General features: G+C 46.1%; 1 protein-coding gene across 1 annotated transcript in view; it reads left to right on the top strand.

The window, feature by feature from the left end:
- PRTG (protogenin) overlaps positions 1 to 19,029 on the top strand; it is a 214,864-nt gene that overhangs the window by 121,273 nt on the left and 74,562 nt on the right. The window contains exon 11 of the mRNA XM_069624881.1: positions 2,852 to 3,040. Within this exon, the coding sequence (XP_069480982.1) occupies positions 2,852 to 3,040 (189 nt within the window). The remainder of the gene's footprint in view (positions 1 to 2,851; positions 3,041 to 19,029) is intronic.

Raw genomic sequence — 19,029 nt, 5'->3', positions numbered from 1 at the left:
GGTTTCAATTGGGGCATAAGCATACGCACTAGTTACATCACATTCCTGAGCTAGTAGAGGACCTTCAGCCAATTGGAAGCCGGTTCCAATGATGGGCATGAACCTAGAATCAGAATGGGCTTTTTCGAATGAAAAAAAGACTGTATTGTACTCCATCAAATGTTATTTTATTTACTTATTTATAAAAAATGTTATAGCGCACAAGCAGCCCACGGGCATCATTACTGTTTTGCATTGTAATGTCAACGGTAGGTATACTTATATGGAAATGTGCTGGGGTAGTTTGGGGTTCAGGCGTAGACCTCATTCACAGTGTATTCAGAATTGGCTCTTAAGTGAAGAATGGGTACAATTGTTGGGGGAGGGGAGAGTTGGAGCAGTACTCCTCAGATATCCCACTTCTCCGATTTTGCTGTGCCCCAATGGGCAGGCGGTTGAAGCGTGAGGCTCTTATCTCAAACGGTCTTTCATCGTCAGGCATTTCAAAGACAGTTCATCAAATTTTTGGGGTGAGGGGTGTGAAAGGGCAGATAAGTGGTTGGGGCGGTTCGGTATAGTTAAAAATAGGTGCAGGAGGTGGAGATTTCCCCCACACACGTGTAAATTGCAGGCTTTGAAATGCCTGACAATGAAATGTCATGGAACCATCTCAAACCTGCGTCCATGTGCAAGCAGTGAGCATGCACTCAAAAGAAATGGCTCAATTATATGAAGTGGATATGTGTTCTTTCTCTCTGCTTAACCGGAGCACTCATCGTCTTTGTAAATATTCTGCTCTTAACATTGCAAGCATGTCCTCTGCATTGTAATCATTTCGATGGAGGTTTGGGGTCCGTTGGCGGCTGCTCTAACTCTTAAGTCATCTTTGGAGTGCAGGATATCTTCTTGCGCCAAAGCAGTGAATTTCCCTGTAATAAGTCTCCCACTGGTACCATAGTGACCTTTACCCCTTTTTTGTGAGGAACATCAAAAGGAGTTTTTGAATGCCCTGGAAGTGCCGGAGAAGAGGCCATACAGATGAATAGCCCGGGAGAGAGCCTGGCACATGCCATCTGCTTCCCAGTCTGATCCCAGGCACCAAGGTTTGATGCAAATGAAAACTCTCGAGATCCCTGTGCACTGCTCGCACTGACCACTGTATAGCAGTTGGGATCCGTTCTCTGAAGGGCTTGTGTGGCTCTCGCAGAACCAGTCACCCGTTAGATGTTGCAGGTAGACTCTGACTTCGCTGCACCGCTGCAGACCTTGTAGCCACCCCAGCCTGGTGGCAAGTGTAATGGTTATCAGGCACGCCGGTATGCTCATTATGGCACACCCGCACGGTTCCTGCCGCCATGAAAGCTTAGGGCAACCTCACCTAATATTTCCTTTTCTCTAGGTGAGTGAGTTCAGAAAAGCATATCTGGGTTTATTAATGATCCCAGCTGTTCTGGAACGGTGTCCAGTCAAACGATCGGAAAAAAAAGGATCGAATGACCTTTTGCTCGAATGCAAAAGGATCGGGAAAAAAAAGGGTCGAATTTTTTTATTTATTTATTTATATATATATTTTAGTTTGGGTTGGTAAAAAAATGTAGTTAATAAAGAAAACGGGGGGGTGGGGGCTGGAGGGGAACTCCCCCCCCCCCCCGAACCCCTTATAAAAAAAAAATTCGACCCTTTTTTTCGATCCTTTGACTGTCGATCAAAAGGCATTCGATCCTTTTGTTTTTCGCCCCTATCACTGGCAACCTTCTGGAACTCCCCTATAACGTGTCCTCATGTGTGAACACTCTCCCACGGTGTGTAGGGCGCGCATCAACCAAATATAGATATATAATAATGTTTATCCTCTGTAACTGACCAGTACTAAACCTGCATAGAAACAATTTGCTCTTTCTAGGCATTGGGTAATATGACAAGAGCTTCACTTATGAGGAGAGTCTTGTGAGGTCCCGTGAAATCTAGAATGTACGCCAGAGAAGATGCCCCCCCCTGCACTGAAGCCTGAGCGAGTCCCTTTATGTTGGAGGCCTGGGTAAAAGAAATCACCCCTAGCAAGGAGACTTCTTTCTTTGCAGGGTGTGAAAGGATTCACTCTACAGTGACTTAATGGTGATTTCCATACAGAAATTCTTCTCCACCATAGCCCAGTAAAGAACTGATGAGTAAAAGTCGGTGTAAGCTGAAGCAATAGATCACAATCTTCGACAATCCAGAACAACTCTGCAGGAGCGTTATAGCCCATGGTGGTGCTGCTCACTGTATCAGTAAGGTTGCCCCGCTGTCATTATCACCACGAGAGCCTACAGTGCCTATGAGAGGATGCTGGCTTGAACCTGAGCCAGCCTTGAAGAGGACAGACCTGCGAAACAACGGACTAGACCGCCCACGGATACGAAGAAGGTGGCTTACGGAGGATACACAATCAACAGCTAGGTGCACCCTTATCATCCATGCCATTGTCGCACCTCTCCAATGGATTTGTCAAGGAAGGAATGGTTAGATGTTTATCACCGATTCAACCCTGCGGCAACCGAAACGAATAAAGAATTTCGACTCCCATCCAAGCAAGAGGAACTCGGCAAACCCTCTGTTTGTTGCAGAAGACAGTATGTGATTTAATTTCGGTAATTTCAGTACCGTCGTTGGTACATCCTGTGTAACACTGAGAATGTAGAATACTTTGGCTCTTTAAGCATCATGTTTGGCTCTTCAGAACAAAGGCCACAGTCTGTTCAGTTTGCCATGTACTGCCTTTCCCAGTAAAACCAATTTATGTTCAGTGGGATCTGAGTGTGCATGTTGTATCTGCAGTATTGTTGCTGGAAAACTAATGCTCTTGATTTGCCTGTTGACGTTTTCCCACCAGCGCCGCGGTCCCCAGAACTCCGTCTAGACACGTTGAACTGCTCGACTATCGTGGTGAAGTGGCAGCAAGACCCCGAGGATCCAGCGGCCGTGAGAGGGTTCAAGCTCTTCTACAAGGAGGAAGGGCGGCTGGAGACGGGACCGTTCCTTCTGGAAGCCAAGAACCTCCAGTACACCATCCTAGGACTCGGTATGTTCATTTCGTTCTGGTTTCAATGGGACAACCCTAGAAAAAGAAGAGATGTGTTTTCAACTGAGCCATCTTTGAAACCAGGAGCCATATGTGCAAATCATCTGTTTACATTTAAGAGTTTAAAGTTCATTTTTTTAAAATTGTGATGTCTTGCTTTCAATAACTTTATTTTTGAATCCATCAGAATAGGGAGAGCAAAAATGATCTCAGATGGCAAAGTGTTGGTTTCAAAACCGGGCAGGGTTCGAAATTACGATTGTATAAGCAGGAGCTGAAAGCGGCTCCTGGGTGTCGCGCATTACCTAGTGACCAAGAGCTACCAATGGAGAACGATCAATTAGTGTATCTTGTTCTGCAAATCTCACTTCCTCATAACATGCAGTTATCACTTTGTCCATTATTTGTTACCCTTTAAGCTTTAAATGTCATATAGATATGTCCTAATGTTTGTTTATATATTGTCCCAAACATAGTTAAATTCACATGGGTGTGTTTGTTTGGCATCCGTTGTCGTGAGGAGCCAAAAGTAGCTCCTGGTAGCTGTTGGTGTCAATCTAACCAGGCTCTTCTAGGATATAAGCAGGAGGGTTTATGGTCATTGCATCGAAAAAGATGCATCGAAAATAAAAGCATTGAAATTCTATGTTTTACATTAAAAGTACATATCCTTCGAAACTTTTCCATCTAATGGATATGTACTTTTAAATGTAAAATATAGCATTTCAATGCGTTTATTTTCTACATTAAAACATTACATGAAGCTGTCCAGTGCACTGGCCAGCTCCTTGTAACGTTTTAATGTTTTTTTGTATATTGGGGGGGGTTCCACCCCCCCTTAACCCTACCCTTAAATCTAACCCTAACCCCAACCCTTAATCTTACCCTAGCCCCAACCCTAATCTAACCCATAATCTAACACTAGCCCCAACCCAAACACTATCCATCGAAATTAACCATCGCAAATTATTCAATGAATATGCTTTTCAGTGGAAAGTCAAATCAATTAATAATTTTCGATGCAAAGGTATTCAATGGAAAGGGGTTAGATGGAAAGACCAGATACCAAGCAGGAGCTAAATAGCTCCCAGCGCCCCTCAATTTCCAACCCTGCAGGACCCTCTGCAATATACTGCCAGCGGGGAAACCCACATAATGCCGGGTCTGTGGTGTGCGCTATACAAATGTCTAAATAAATCCGTAGGAAGCTGCGAATGTCGCCCCCTTCGTTTGCTAACCCATATTCTGCTATTTGACGCAGCATGCAAAAATCATCATGGCTAGATATGACAGCCGAGCATGTTTGACAGTCAAAAAGGGATTGCAACAATCATAACAGTGCTGGCTGTAGTGAGGGATTTTGTCAACTACTTAACCTCTAATGGAATATTCGCAAGCTCAGGATGGGCTCGTGATGCTGGACTTCCCAGCATGCTCTGCTTTTAAAATTTGCCACCAAAGTAAAGAAGGCGGGGAAGAAGAAGAATTTAACAGTTGAGTGTATATGTATATATATATATATATATATATATATATATATATATATATATATATATATATATATATATATATATATAAAACAAGAGCTTGCTTGCAAAAATAGGTATCCATGTTTCAAATGTGCAATTCCCACATTAGTAAAATGCACCCGATTCATCAAAGAAAATAAAAGTGAAAATTGGGTAGGTCTGAACCTTTGTGAATCAGCGCTATGGAAGTTCACGCTTCTGTTTCCTTTTGTGATTCAAGTGTGCTTTGGTCATGTGTAAACCACACATCCACCTTGGGTGCAAGTGCTTTTCCGAGCAAGATTCCTATTAAGGGCGGGAGGATAGTGGAAGGGCAACTCGGTTGTCTTCGAAGCAAGACAACACTGAGCAGCATGGGTGTGACACCTGGTGCCGTGTTTGGAGGCTGGACTCCGGCATGAAGCACGATTTAAAAGCCCAATTCAATGTTAAAAACTAGGGTTAGTAGTACTCCTACTGAATGGTGTGCATAATATTAACCTTGGGGAGTTGAAAGACTCAGTCACTGTAATGTGAAAAGATGTTGTGAAAGTTGCATGCACATTTTAACGGTGTACCATGCACGACTCGAATTGGGACTTTGCACGTTATTTCTACCCACAAAGTCGACAAGCACTTAATTTCCGCAAATCAAAATGTTGACACACATTTCTCTGTTGCATAGCATACCAGCTGTCGGGAACGTGTTCCTAATAGACTAGCGCGGGCAAGAGGATAGGTGGGGCTACTTAATAGGTTATTAAATTCAAATTATTTCAAGGTGAAAAATGCTTATATTCAAAAGCGATTTTAAAATTGATGCATTATGTATCTGTACCGTTTAATCCCCATCTAAAAAAACTCTTGTTTTAGACGTTTTGGGAGTTAACACTTTGACATAACTTGTTTTAGCAGACTGTATGTTTAATTATAGTTCTAACTGTAGTTTGGAAAATTGTTTTTTTTAATATAGGGGTTGTTGCTAAAATTACGACTTGTGATGTACATTTTACTTTCCTTTGTTTGTAAATGGACATAGGAGGCTGTCTATTTTTAAACATTTAGCCAGTATTGTCAGTTTGGTGTTTTTTGTTTTTGGTTGGGTAAATTGTTATTTTGGACAGACATGTATCTATTTCTGCAACACGCAACTGTCTCACTGGTCATTTGCTGTTGGGATAATTTGATTCAGATCACCCAATGGAGGGCAAAGTCTTGAAAAGCAACATAGTAGGATTGGTGTGTTTCTGCAGCTACGCCCCGTGGCAGTGGCCCCACCTCTGAGTATTGAGAGTTCCTCTATAACCGCTGCCCCTTTGCAGCCCGCTCGCATCGTAGGATCCGCGGTCACCGAAAGCTGGACCTGATCTTTTAGGGGAGCTGAGCTGGATTGACGCTCTCCTGGATCAACGTAGTCGAGAGCGCACAACGGGGGCTGTGTTATTGCTCGGAGAACGCAGACCCGTTCATAGCATTTGCTTTGGACTTAGGGTATCAATTACCTGGAATATTCTATTCCACCACACGCCGCTCTCATAGTTTCCATCTCTCTTGCAGTCCACTGATTGAGTGCAACGAAGCACGCCTTTGTTTTTGGGCCGCTGAGCGAGTGTCACCATTGATCTGATGCCACATTTATGCAAATAAAATACAAACCTGTTTCGGGTCCCCTACCCCCTCAAAACCCCAGCCAAAAAAAATCCATATTTGTGTTTTAACAAACCAAGGATAATTCTGCCGCTAAGCCCACTGCTGATGGATGGGAAAGGCCTGCAGGTGTTCTTCACCTTGAATGTATGTTCCTACAAACACATGTTACTGGTACGTCCGAGATCGTCATACATGTTGAATCGCCCCAAATAGAAGAGGCAGTGTCCTTGTCAGAACAAGACCCACACAACTCAATTTTGCCAGCACGCCTGAAAGTCTCAACTTGTGTATGAGGGTCTGTAGTGAAGCGTGTGAGCTAGAAGTCTGCTCCTATTAGAAGTATTTATCAGCCACTCACATAGAGAGAGAGAATAGATTGCATGCTTAGAACATGTGCGCTGCATTACTTCTAGGTAACGTTCACACATTAAGAGTTGAAGTAAGATAACTTGTTGGGTTATGTGACTGCAGCAGTTGTTTAACCTATAGGTCACAATTGTGAATACCAATCTTTTATCATTCTCAGGTTGATAAGATTGTTTTTGATTTAGTAATAGGTATTTATCAATCCTGAACTGACGTAATTGACCAGGAAGAGGGAACCTCACTCCCCTTGGCTTAGTTTTTGTGGTAGTTTAGGAATATTCCAGATACTTGAACCCCTGGGGTGGGCCGGAGGGTGGGTGGAGTTTAAAAAGGCAATACCAATAAAATAATTGCACTGAAAACCTCCCACTCATGTCTCGCTCACACCTAAAGGAACTGTTGGGAAGGAACCCTGCATTGGTTTACCTTTCGTCATTACGAGTGGCCTTCTGAAAGTTGTGTATCAATGGCGGCTCTCGCTTGGATAAAACAGCTTTTGTGCTTAACTAGGTCCAGCTTTTATGAAGGAGGAATTCTATTGCATATAACTCCAAACATTAGCTTTAGAAAATGCTTTTCTAGTTGAAGGCTCTCAAGAGTTGATCGTCATTGAAATGAATATTCTAATCCCATACAAATTTGCATATAGCACTCCTTTTTTTTTTTTGGACAGGAAAGAACGGGGTGGTAGGGTGGGGTGGTCATATGGCCTTAATAGCCCATGCCAAAACTTCCCGCCTTAACATAACTGTTTTAAAGCGTGCCAACAGGCGTCCCAACTCTGAAACGGATCATGACAAAGTTCTCACAGCTAAGCTCTGACCTTAATTAAGCCATATGTCCTCTGGAATTCGGAGACAGAATGTCTTCTCTACTGTACTCGGTTTGCACTCGAGGAACGCACCGTACAGCGCAAGTCTCTATCCGTGAACTGGGCGATTCTGTGGCTACCACAGCGCAGAGGTTGAAGCCACTGTTGGCTTAGAAGCCCATGGCTTGCAGGAAGCCGGTCTAGTGAACGTTACTGTACTTCCACAGTTCAGGAGCTCTCAGGTGGTCAGGGCTTTCAAATATTGTCCATCATCGATTTCCTGTCCTGATTTACAAGTAAAGGTAATTCTCGTTCCCTCAAGAGTCTAGCAAAGCATGAGGGCACAGAAGACGAGAGAGAAGACGAGAGGAGTTCCGGAGTGGCTGCCTATATCTTTGAGCTGCAGTACCCTTTGGTAGCTTGTGGGTCCATTGCATCAGTTGACTTATTGATGATGACTAATTAAAAGCACAATTAAATCGTATCATATGATTATTTTGAGGGTCTATTATAGGGCAGGGGATCTCCTATTTTGATTGGCCAAAGTAAAAGTCCAAACCATCTAGATTGTGAGAACCGAGTCATCTTGGGGAGGGGAATACTTTCAAAATGCAGTCTTGAAACTGGAGACCAAAGCACATGCATGGATGCTAGCGAACGCATATGGCGTCCAAAGCACGCATGTAGGCCAACGTGCACATGCAGAGACAAAAGCACATATGTTGAGGCCAAAACGCATACAGAAGCCAGACCCCATATATGGAGGCGAGAGCTCTCAAACATTAGCCAAATCGCACATATATAGTGAACAAATCACATCTATGGAGAGAAAAGCACATCTTTGTAGTTCAAACACACATGGTCGGATACCAAAGGATAGGAGCCTTGTTCTCCACAGGAGATTAAGTTATGCAGAATTTGTATAGCACACCTCTGCCGTTGGCACAACCTTGTGGCACAAATGATCTACTCGTGTTACTGCTGAGTTCCTGAGCCGAGGTGACCATTTATGATGTATATCTGAGGGTAAATGGGAGGCGGTCCTGGCTGGGGTTCATTGTCGTCAACCCATGGGCAGTGTTGAGATGGATTTCTAGAATCTGACCTGGAGGACAGATTTTATGAGGCCACCCTACTTATAGTGAACAAGGAACTTGGAGGTAAGCCAAAACCAAATCAAGGCTAAGGAGAGCAGTCAAGGCTATTCCTAGGAGCGTCCGAGTGGGATCAACAGTGCACAATGAGCAGGTGATATAATCGCACAATACTCAATAATACACATGTATACATTCACAATAGGTTCTTAAAATGCATTCAAATGACTTAATAAGAGAGGTAAATAAATGCAGTAAAGATGGAACCAAGTCACAAGTGAACTCTCCTAACTTTCGCAGTCCAATCCCTAAGAAGAATGAGACTTTGTGTCCAAAAGTCACAGGTGCCACAATGCTACTCCACAGAATGTAGTCTGTGTAGGGAAGTTCTAATTTTACTGGTGTTGGTGATATTCAGCAGATTACTAGGTAAGTAAATTGTGTTCTTGTCTTTCAGCAGATACTACCCAGGTTTAACAATCAAAGGGTAGTGGAATGGAATATAAGGCTGCAAAGGGACTGGTTCCCAATGTTATCCTATGGACGACCAAGGGACAAATGCTCTGCGTTTACCCCCAATCTCCCAGCTCTGGTTTTCCCAGATGACTAGATGGGTCGATTGGGGGTTGCTGGAGGTTGGATTTCCCGTCACTGGTTCCAGTGAGAGGTGCCCAGGAGCTGCGAGTTCAAGGATTCTTCCAGTAAGAAAAAAGAGAGGGAGATACTGGAAGAGAGGGAGAGGCGCGCACTCTAGTTCCCAGCTTTGTATACCTGCTGCAGTTCAGTTGCTCTTCTCCTCCAAGCGATTTCATGTCTCTAACAATCTTCAGGGAGGCAGTCTTTTCAGGCGTTACTGATTAGTCTCACTTTTGGTCTCAGGGAATTCTGGTAGGTGTAGTCCATTCTGGTAACCAGGAACCAACTCCCCTCCAATAGCACAATTTTTTCCCATGGTGGGGGAGAGGGGAAAACCATCAATGTGGCTCTCCTAGGTTGGGCATGGTGACCCCGGTGCCACTGTCCCTGGAGCCCGGGACTTTTGAACTAATATGTAGAAAAAAGAGAGGGTGAGGCGCGCACTCTAGTTCCCAGCTTTGTATACCTGCTGCAGTTCAGTTGCTCTTATCCTCCAAGTGATTTCATGTCTCTAACAATCTTCAGGGAGGCAGTCTTTTTAGGTGTTACTGATTAGTCTCAATTTTGGTCTCAGGGAATTCTGGTAGCTGTAGTCAATTCTGGTAACCAGGAACCAACTCCCCTCCAATAGCACCATTTTCTTCCCATGATGGGGGAAGGGGGGAAACCATCAATGTGGCTCTCCTAGGTAGGGCATGGTGACCCCGGTGCCGCTGCCTCTGGAGCCCGGGACCAGATGCAATCCCTGGCGTTTTGTGAATTGCGAGATTCACTGATGCAGCCCTCTTCAGGACCCTTCACAGGGCGGGGAGAGGGTGATTTCCAGCGATGGCCACCACACGCAGACCAGGCGTCCTTCCAGTTGCGGTTGAAGATGCCTGCCATTCCTTCCTTCCCCGGTGAAGATCTGCCACTGTCAAAGGTCTGGACTTGCAAATAAGGGATGGAGGGGCTACCTGGGGACTCCTCTCATTTATCCTGGGGTACCGTGCTAGGTTTTCTGGTTGAGAGAAAGGGACTCCAAGGATAGAATCTGTACAGGGCCCCATGTCACATTTCTTGATATGATGTTTAGCAGGCCGGAAGCTGTCTCAGAAAACACCCCACCTTGCACAGGTGCTGTGTCTAGTATTGGCTTCTGGACTTATGCACTGAGGGCAACGCTAGATGGGCAGGCAATGGCATTTTTCACACGAAAGGGGTTGGGGCCAGGATCGCTAGATATTTGCTGTATAGATGTGCCTCAAACGACCCTAAAGCACACATACGCTACAGTCTATGCCATCTCTGCCAAAGCTATAGAGTTTTACTGCAACTGTATTGACAAGGCCAGGGACGATACAATATGCATGCGACATAAGGTGCACTTTAACATCCAACTACAGAGCACACAACTGCAAACGTTTTCTCCACGGATAGTTGTGCCCGCACATTCTGCCTTCTCCACCTTTTTAGTGCAGTAGACCGATATTTGTTGGCACACTCACATACCCAGTTGGGTTTGCATGCCAGGAATCCGTTATTCAATGGCATAGCAAACGACATGGCACCCCCTCCCAATGCCTTACAGCTAAATGTTATGGTACAAGCCATCTCTGCCCAAGCAATTGTCATTTTCCTGCAATTGTAATGTAGTTTTTACTGTGTAATGTCTCTTTGCTGCGCAAAGCCATGTACTGTTTTTAAAAAAAAAAGTATTTTTATTAATTTTACAACAATTAACTTATAACTTCCCCTTCCCCCCTCGCCGCTCCCATCCCCCCCGATGTTATGCGTCTACTCATCATTCCGGGATTTCTCCTTTCTTCTTCATCTAAATAGGTCCGTTATCTTTATGTTGTGGGGGCACCACTGTTCCATGTAGTCATTTTGAAGGTAACCCAGGGTCTCTGCCCACTCGTCTCTGAAGGCTGATCACTTCCTTGTAGATTGTACGTGATTTTTTCCATCGTTATATGTGACCAGACTCTTCTTATCCAGTGCAGTGCTAAAGGGGGATGTTTTTGCTTCCACTTTTGGACTATTTCCAGCCAGACTCCAATCAGTAGGCCCATGATGTTCCGTTTCCGTGTTTTCCAAACTGTCTTGTCTCTCGGGTCCCACATTCCACATAACCATACTTCCTCTCCCCTGTCCCCTATTCCTGGGAACATTTGCTGCATGTGTGCCTTCACTTCCCCCCAGTATTGCTGTAATTTTGGGCATTCCCACCAGATATGGCGCCAGTCCCCTTCTCCTCCGCATCCCCTCCAGCATACATTGGGGGAGTCCTGGAACATCGCATGTAGTCTTTCTGGTGTGTAGTGCCATTGCAAGAGGATTTTCATCCACATTTCCTTTGGCTGTATCACCCTCTTTAGTTTGGGTATCATCTCCTAAATGTGTTCCGATTTTTCCATTGGGATTGGTGTTGCCAGGGTCTTTTCACACCTTTTCATATATTGCCACTTTATTTCTTCTGTGTGTTTGTTTATGTCTGTATGTGTTTGAGACAAACTTTTTCTTTCCATCGTGTCATAATATAGGTTTCAAAGGGGGTAAGCTCCCTTGTCGCTGTTTCTTTTATTCTGGGGGTGTCTAACCAGTGATATAGCTGTTCATATTTGTATCTATCCTTGTTGTTCAATTTGAGTAGCTCAGAGCACTCTTCAAATTTCCTTATTTGGTGGTCCTGGAAAATGTCCATGACCATTTTACATCTTCCCGCCTCCCACTTGTGGAACGCCCTTTTCTCGATTCCTGGAGGGAAGTCTGGATTTTTGAATAGAGGCATGAAGGGGGCTGGGGTTTTTGTCAGTTTTCTTTCCTGTGTTGCCTTATCCCATACATCTAGTGTCGCTTGCATGATTTCGCTAATCTGTAGATTGGGGTGTCTATGTTTCTTTCCGATCCATAACAGGTGTCTTGTACGTGTGGTCGCCACTGCTCTGTCTTGTGCTGCCCACATTTTTTGTGAATTGTCTGGGATCCATTCCTTCAGCACCCATAGTTGGGCCGCCTCATAATATTTCCTAAAGTGTGGGAGGGCACACCCCCCATCTATCCTTGGGGCTGTTAGAACCGTATTCGATACTCTTGGGGTTTTCCGTTGCCAAATGTACTCCTTGACGGCTTTCGTTAGGGATTTGAAAAAGGCAGAAGGGAGTCTTATCGGCAGGGCTTGAAATAGGTACATCAGTTTGGGTAGGATGGTCATCTTAATCGCTGTTATCCGCCCCCCAACAAGAGATTGTTAGGGGGTTCCATTTTCCCAAGTCGTTTGATATGTCTTAGTATGTGAGGGTAATTTTGGGAGTATAACTCTTGTATCTTGGGCGTTAGTGTGATTCCGAGATATTTGACGGCCGTCTCTGCCTCTTTTAGATGTAGACCGGCTGCCACTGATTGGATGAGCAGTTTGTTTCCTGCCAGAATCAGAACTTCGGATATCTGCCTGTTAATTTTCAGCCCTGACAGGGAGCCAAATGTTTCTATCTCCTTCATGAGGTTTGGGAGGGAATTCTCGGGGTCCCCCGGGATCACCAACATGTCGTCTGCGTATGCCGCTATTTTGTGCGTGATACCCAATATTTCTATGCCTGTTATCCCCCCCACCCCCCTTATCCGCGCGAGTAGTGGCTCTAGGAAGATTGCGTACAGTAGTGGGGATAGGGTGCAGCCTTGTTTTGTCCCTCTCTCGATCTGAATTTTATTGGATAGTTCACCGTTCACCGGTACTCTTAAACTGGGCGAGTTGTAATTAGCTTTAATCATTCTGATAAAGGAGTCACCCACCCCCATTCTCTGCAGTGTGTGAAATAGGAGGGTCCATTCTACTCGATCAAACACCTTTTCGTCATCCAGAGCGAGTATTATTGCTGGGGATTGCGTTATTCCTACTTTCTCCACTATGTGTAGAACCCTCTTGATGTTGTCATGTGTTTGTCTTTCTGGGATAAAGCCAGATTGATCCTGATGGATCAATTTAGGGAGTACTTGTGTCAATCTGGTGGCTAGGATTTTGGTGTACAACTTAGCATCCTGATTTATCAGCGCGATTGGGCGATATGAGGATGGTTGCTCCAGATCCTTGCCCTGTTTGTGTATTACAGCAGCTTGGACTCGTTCATTGATTGGGTGATGTTCGCTTTGTCTTTAAAGGAGTTAAACAGATCTATTAGGACGGGAATCAGTATTTCACTTTAGTTTTTATAAAATTGGGCAGTATACCCGTATGGACCCGGAGCTTTATTTCTGGGAAGGTCTTTTATTGCTTTGGCTACCTCTTCCGGAGTGATATCAATATCTAGTGCTTGCCTCTCTGTGTCCGTTAATACCGGGAGAGTTGTCCCCTCTATATAGGCTTTTTGTTGGGAGTCTGGTTGGACCGGTGAGTATAGCTGGTGATAAAACTTCTCGAATATGGCCCCTATGTCTGTCGTTTGTGTCTTTCTATCCCCTTTTTCATCTCTCATCGCCATCACTGTGCATTCCCGGGCTTTGCCTTTTAATTGTCTAGCCAATAGTGTGTCTGCTCTGTTAGCCTTTATGTAGTACCAATGTTTTATTCTAATCAGTTGCCTTTCGAGATTCGAGTTGGCTTTGTACGTGGTGCAGGGCTTTTTGTAACTTCAATGTGGGTTTCTGCTTGAATTTTGCTAACGTTTGCCTCTAGCTCTTTTTCCCATTGGAGGTTGAGTTTATCCCTTTTGGGCTTTTAAAGAAATATGTCCCCTCGTGACTGCCTTCAGCACTTCCCATTGGGTTTCTAATTATATTTCTGGGAGATTATTGTTAATTAAATATTCTGTTATATGCTCTCGGATGGTGTTCCCAGATACCGGGTCCCAGATTATCTCCTCTGGGAGTCTCCAGTTCCACAGTCCAGGGGCCTTTGGGTTTAGTGTTATCTCTTCCCACAGGGGAGCGTGATCTGAGAGTGTTATAGAACCGGTCTCTACCTTCCGCGTCTTCCCCAGTATTCCCGTTGAGGCCCAGAGGTAGTCTATCCTTGACATTGTGTTATGAACATGTGAGAAGTATGTGAAGCCTTGTTGATTAGTGTTTGTGTGCCTCCAGATATCTCCCAACGCTAAGTTGGACATTTTCTGTGTCAGGGCATTTGAGGGGGTGCCCTGTCCCTGCTGTCTTGGGGCCGATCTGTCTAAGTTGGGGTCCCACGCTATATTCAAGTCTCCCCCCAATATTATCTCCCCCGTGGCAAACCGTTCTATTTTGTCGATTTTTGAGGAAACCCTCCTGCCCCGTGTTGGGACCATACACTGCTGCCAGCGTGAGGGGATATCCTTCCAAATCGATGTTTGCTTGAAGGTATTTACCCTGGTTGTCTGCCTCGGTGCAGAGTATCTGTACCTTTAGAGAGTTGCGGAAAGCGATCATGACACCCGCTGTTTTGTTTTGCGCGTTAGCCTGAATATTCTTGGTGTATCCTTTTAGCCTAATCTTCTCCTTGTCCTGACCTCTGACATGTGTTTCCTGGAGCATTATTATGTCGTATCTACCTTGTTTTAGGAACTGCTCTACCTTTTCCCTTTTGACTGGAGAGTTTAGCCCTTGAATATTATATGTCAAGATCCTAGTCCCCATCTCTGGTCGAAGGTTTGTGTGTCTGTTTGTGTGTCCCGACGTGTTCCCGGTGCCTTGAGCTACATCTCGGTTTCCCCCCCTCCCAATTAGGCGACCTCCAACTTGCCCAATAACCTCCCCCCCATAAACCACACTGGGGTGAGCTCTGGTTTCTATGATAGCTCAGGCGTTGCGCCTTGTGCGCCATGCCCATTCCTCTCAGGGATAACTTGTAGGGTTTTCTAATCCCTCTGGATTCCAAGGAGTGTCCCAAGTGCCCTCCTCCCCCTCCTCCGCACCTGTTAGTATGGAGGTCCCTCTTCCCGAGTGGACGTAGTTTGAGGTTAGAGGAGTGACCGGCCATCTCGGGGTCTCCTTGACTGGATCCTATCGATCCTTCTTTCGGGTCGGGGTCAGCCTATTGTCTAGGCGGTGGTGATTTCCCCTTTCTGTCCATGGTTTTCCAGTGCCACTCTGACCTTTTCCGCATTGGTCCCTCGCTCCTTTTCCCTTGGGTTTCTTCGTCTTGGTCCTGTAGGCCCAGAATTTGTCATCCTTCGCTCGTCGTTACCCTTCTTTGCCTCCCGTCCCATGTGAATAGAAGCCCAAAGGGAAACGTCCATTTATATCTGATTTTGTTTCGCTGCAAGGGCCTTCACTACCTGGCCCATTTCCCAGCGTTTCTGTAGAGTGGATTGTGCCAGATCTTGGTGTAGCTGAATTTCCTGTCCGTTCATTATGATGTGAGACATTGGGCGAGCTTTCCGCATGATTTGTTCTTTTTGGGGATAGGAGGAGAGGGCCACCAGCACATCCTGCGGTCTCGCTCCTGGATCTTCTGTTCTCTTGGAACCCCCCGATGTACTCTGTCTATTGCTATTTCTTCCTCCTCTTTTGCATCCTGGATGTCCTTAAATACTTGCTGGACTGCCTACCTTAGGTCCTTGTCTTCTACCGTTTCTATCATGTTCTTTATTCTAATGTTTGACCTCCTAGAGCGGTTTTCTGAGTCCTCTGTTTGCAGTTCGAGGGTGTGGGTCTGACGCATCAGTTGTTCCTGGATTTATGCATTTTGTTGTGTTTCCTCGTCCAGATTTTGTGTTATTTTCTCGAGGGTGTCCGTCCTGTTTCCTAGATTTGTAATCTTCTTTCTCAAGTCTTGGACCGCTGTTTTCATATCGCTTTTCATTGTCTCAAATTGTGTCTGCATGGACGACATAAACTGAGCCTGAAATTCCCCGAACCACACTTTCATGTCTTCTTTGGTCACCATGTCTGGGTCTACTGTGTCCTTACACGTCTTTGCTGCTTGTTCTTCCTGTTTTTTTTTTTCCTGGTCGTGATAGATGGGGTGGGTATTTCCGAGCCCCAAATTTGCGGCAGGCTCTGGTCCTGCTTCTTCAGGGGTATCTGTTGGTTTAGTTGCCCTGATATGCTCTTGGATTTTGATATATGTGCTGTTAGGCTTTCGTGTTTCCGTCTCTTCCTCTGTGCCTGCTCCGATGAGGTCCTTTCCCAGGTTGTTTACTTTGCCCCTTCCTCAGCACGGCTCCTGTGTGGGGGGGTGGGTGGTCCCCACTGCACGTTCTCTATTCTGTTGAGGTCCCCCGTACCCCTTGTCGCTTCATCCCTGCTGGGGAGCGTGTGCGCCTTGGTAATCGCTTGAATCGAGGTGCTCCTTCCTCCTTGGGGTGGGGGAGGGAAGTAACCTGTGTTTCCAGCCCTTCTATAATGTTCTTATCTGGGGCTTTTTATTTTTATTTGCCTTCCTCCCCTGAGATTGGTTCTCAGTGGGAGTCCGTTTGTTGCGTTGTATGGGGGGTTTGATTCCCCTGTTCGTAGCGTCCGTGCGCCCCTCCTTCCCTTTATTTCTTCCCTTATTTACCCCCGGTCGGGGGAGATAGTTCTTCAGAATGTGCAGGGTGGGTGTCCCCTCTGATACCTGTAGGCTGCTTAGGGGGGCTATTTGGGCTGGATGAGCAGGGGGAGGAGGATTCCTTCCTTTACTCCTCTTCTTCTTTGGGAGCCCCTGTCCCCTTGTGGTGTCCGCCGTGTGTTTCCCAGCGCCGTGTCTTTGTGCGTGCGGGCGCTCTCTGAGGTGCGCAGGCCTGGGCGTTGCTTCTGGTGTGGGCCACTTGGTTTTCTGACCCCCGTCACACTTGCTTGGGGGAGGCGGGGAAGGGATGTTACTTTTGGTGGTGGTGCCTGCTGCCTGCTGGATCCTTCGTTTCTGTGCCATATGTCCTTGGCACTCCCGTGCTAGTCTTGATGTGTGCTACGCTCTGGTGCTGGATACTGTCCGCTTACACGAAGCCGCCTGTCTCCGCGGGAGGGGGGTCGTTCCTGATTCAGGCGCTTGGGTGTTCTTGTCTTCCTGAGCGTCTTCGGGCCTTCGGGGCCGCGCTTGCTGGGGGGGGGGGGGCTGTCCTTATCTGGTTCCCGCTGATCCTCACGCTTCGGGCGGCGATTGGTCCTTTCCTCTCCCCCGACCACGGAGGTGAGGCTGACTCCTCTTCTCGTTCGCGGCTTCTTTCCTGGGGTCGGGAGCTCTGCTCCAATGCTGCCTGCACAGCTGGACTCCGGCGATGTCCGGGTCGCTTCTCGTGGGTGCAGTGGGTGGCCCTTCCCCTCCTCCGGCTAATCTCGGATTGCTCTCGGCTTCTGGGGGGGTTCCCTTTCTCGGTCCCTGCCGTGAGTGTCGGTGTGCCTCGATGTGCCGTGTATGCCTCATACGTTTCTTCTCCAACCTGCTTATTTTTTATGATTTCCTCCGCTTTATTATGGAGCTTTAATGTCGCGGCCTGGAAGGGGGGACGGAGCGACGCTCGGCACGTCCACCTCTTTCCGCCGCCAACTTGGAATCCGCCATGTACTGTTTTAACATGTAATGTGCAGACCATGATCTGACGAGCTTCCAGGCGGTCCAAGAAACTTTTCCTCAATGACTGGCAGCTAGACACTGTACAAATAGCTCATAACATAATGTGATGCCCTCTCCCGGCGCACAGTCGCAGGTCAAACAGAACCCCCTTGACCTAGGTTTTGAGCAGTATCCTTAAACTTGAAATTAGGAATGCTACTGAATGCACAATATACTGGGGGGAGGAGGGGTGCAGGGGGGCGGTCCATGAGATGTAGGACAAGAAAAGTGGAGGAAGGATTCCACAAAGTGTCCGATAACATGACCCCAGAGGCACAGATTGTGAAATCTCACTTTTCAGGGATTGACTTCATAGAGAACCCCGACATAGACAGAGGTCCTAGATGGGCAACATGCCGTCTACACATTTCCGTGGATTCTGGGGACTAGGTGGTTCAAGATCTGTGAGACAGCATTTTACCAGCCCTGAGCTTTCCTTTTTCAAATCCCTAACATCAGCCGCTGAAGTGAATTTTGTTCAATAAAACTTACCAGAGGCTACTCCCAGAATGCATTTCTTTGTCAAATGAAAGCTGGTGACTGGAAGAATAGTGTTCCAGTAACCTGGTCATCTGGCCGCCTAAAACTGGATCCAGCCGTGATTTTTAAGCTATTACTTTGATCGGTGTCAGAAGCTCAGTGAGCGGTTTTATCTCTTACAATTGGATACGCGCCTGGCAAGGTACCCAGGTTAGGTGCCTAAGAACTGTAATGCATAGTTCGGATCTTGTGACTTCAACAACCACCCAATCTGCGCATTGATCCATGGGGCTGAAGTGTGGCTTTAGGAAGCCTTCATAAATGGCACATCACAAAATGACCTGATGCTCCAATAGCATCCTTGATGATCAGTTTCAGCTCAACCAATCAAGCGCTCGCACCAGTCCTCTGTATCCAGCCTATAGTGTGTAGGTTTCTATTCCGACATGGGCCTCTCAGCCCTTCATCCTCTGTACTGGATCAAATGGATTCTATAACCTTGAGTCATAGCACATATTACATTGCATAGCAGCAGGAGGAATCTGGCATGAAGTGCCATATATACAATTCTGGGATTAGAATTAAGGTTGGATAAGCCGGAGCCAAAAGCAGCTCCCGGGTATCCAGCATTACCCATGGACCAGGTGCTCTCGCTGGGGAAGAAGGAGCTAGTACGTAGTGTTCCACAAATGTAACTTACACATAAGATGCAAACCTATAATGTTGTCCATTATGTATGACCCCATATGCTTTAAATGTCATATAAATGTGTGCCAATTTTCATAGATTGTCCAAAATGCAAAGAGTTACATTTACATAGGTGTGTTTGTTCGGCATCAGTTGGCCTGGGGAGACAAAAGTAGCTCCTTGCAGCTATCCGTGTCAAGCTAACAGGCTCTTTAGGTTACAGGCAGGCACTAAATTGCTCCCAGCTCCCCTCAATTTCAAACCCTGTTCAA

The sequence above is a fragment of the Ambystoma mexicanum genome, chromosome 11 (assembly GCF_040938575.1).
Source record: "Ambystoma mexicanum isolate Mex_15411 chromosome 11, UKY_AmexF1_1, whole genome shotgun sequence".
Lineage (NCBI taxonomy): Eukaryota > Metazoa > Chordata > Amphibia > Caudata > Ambystomatidae > Ambystoma > Ambystoma mexicanum.
Note: the sequence above shows the minus strand (reverse complement) of the source record. Positions and strands in the feature narration are given on the sequence as shown.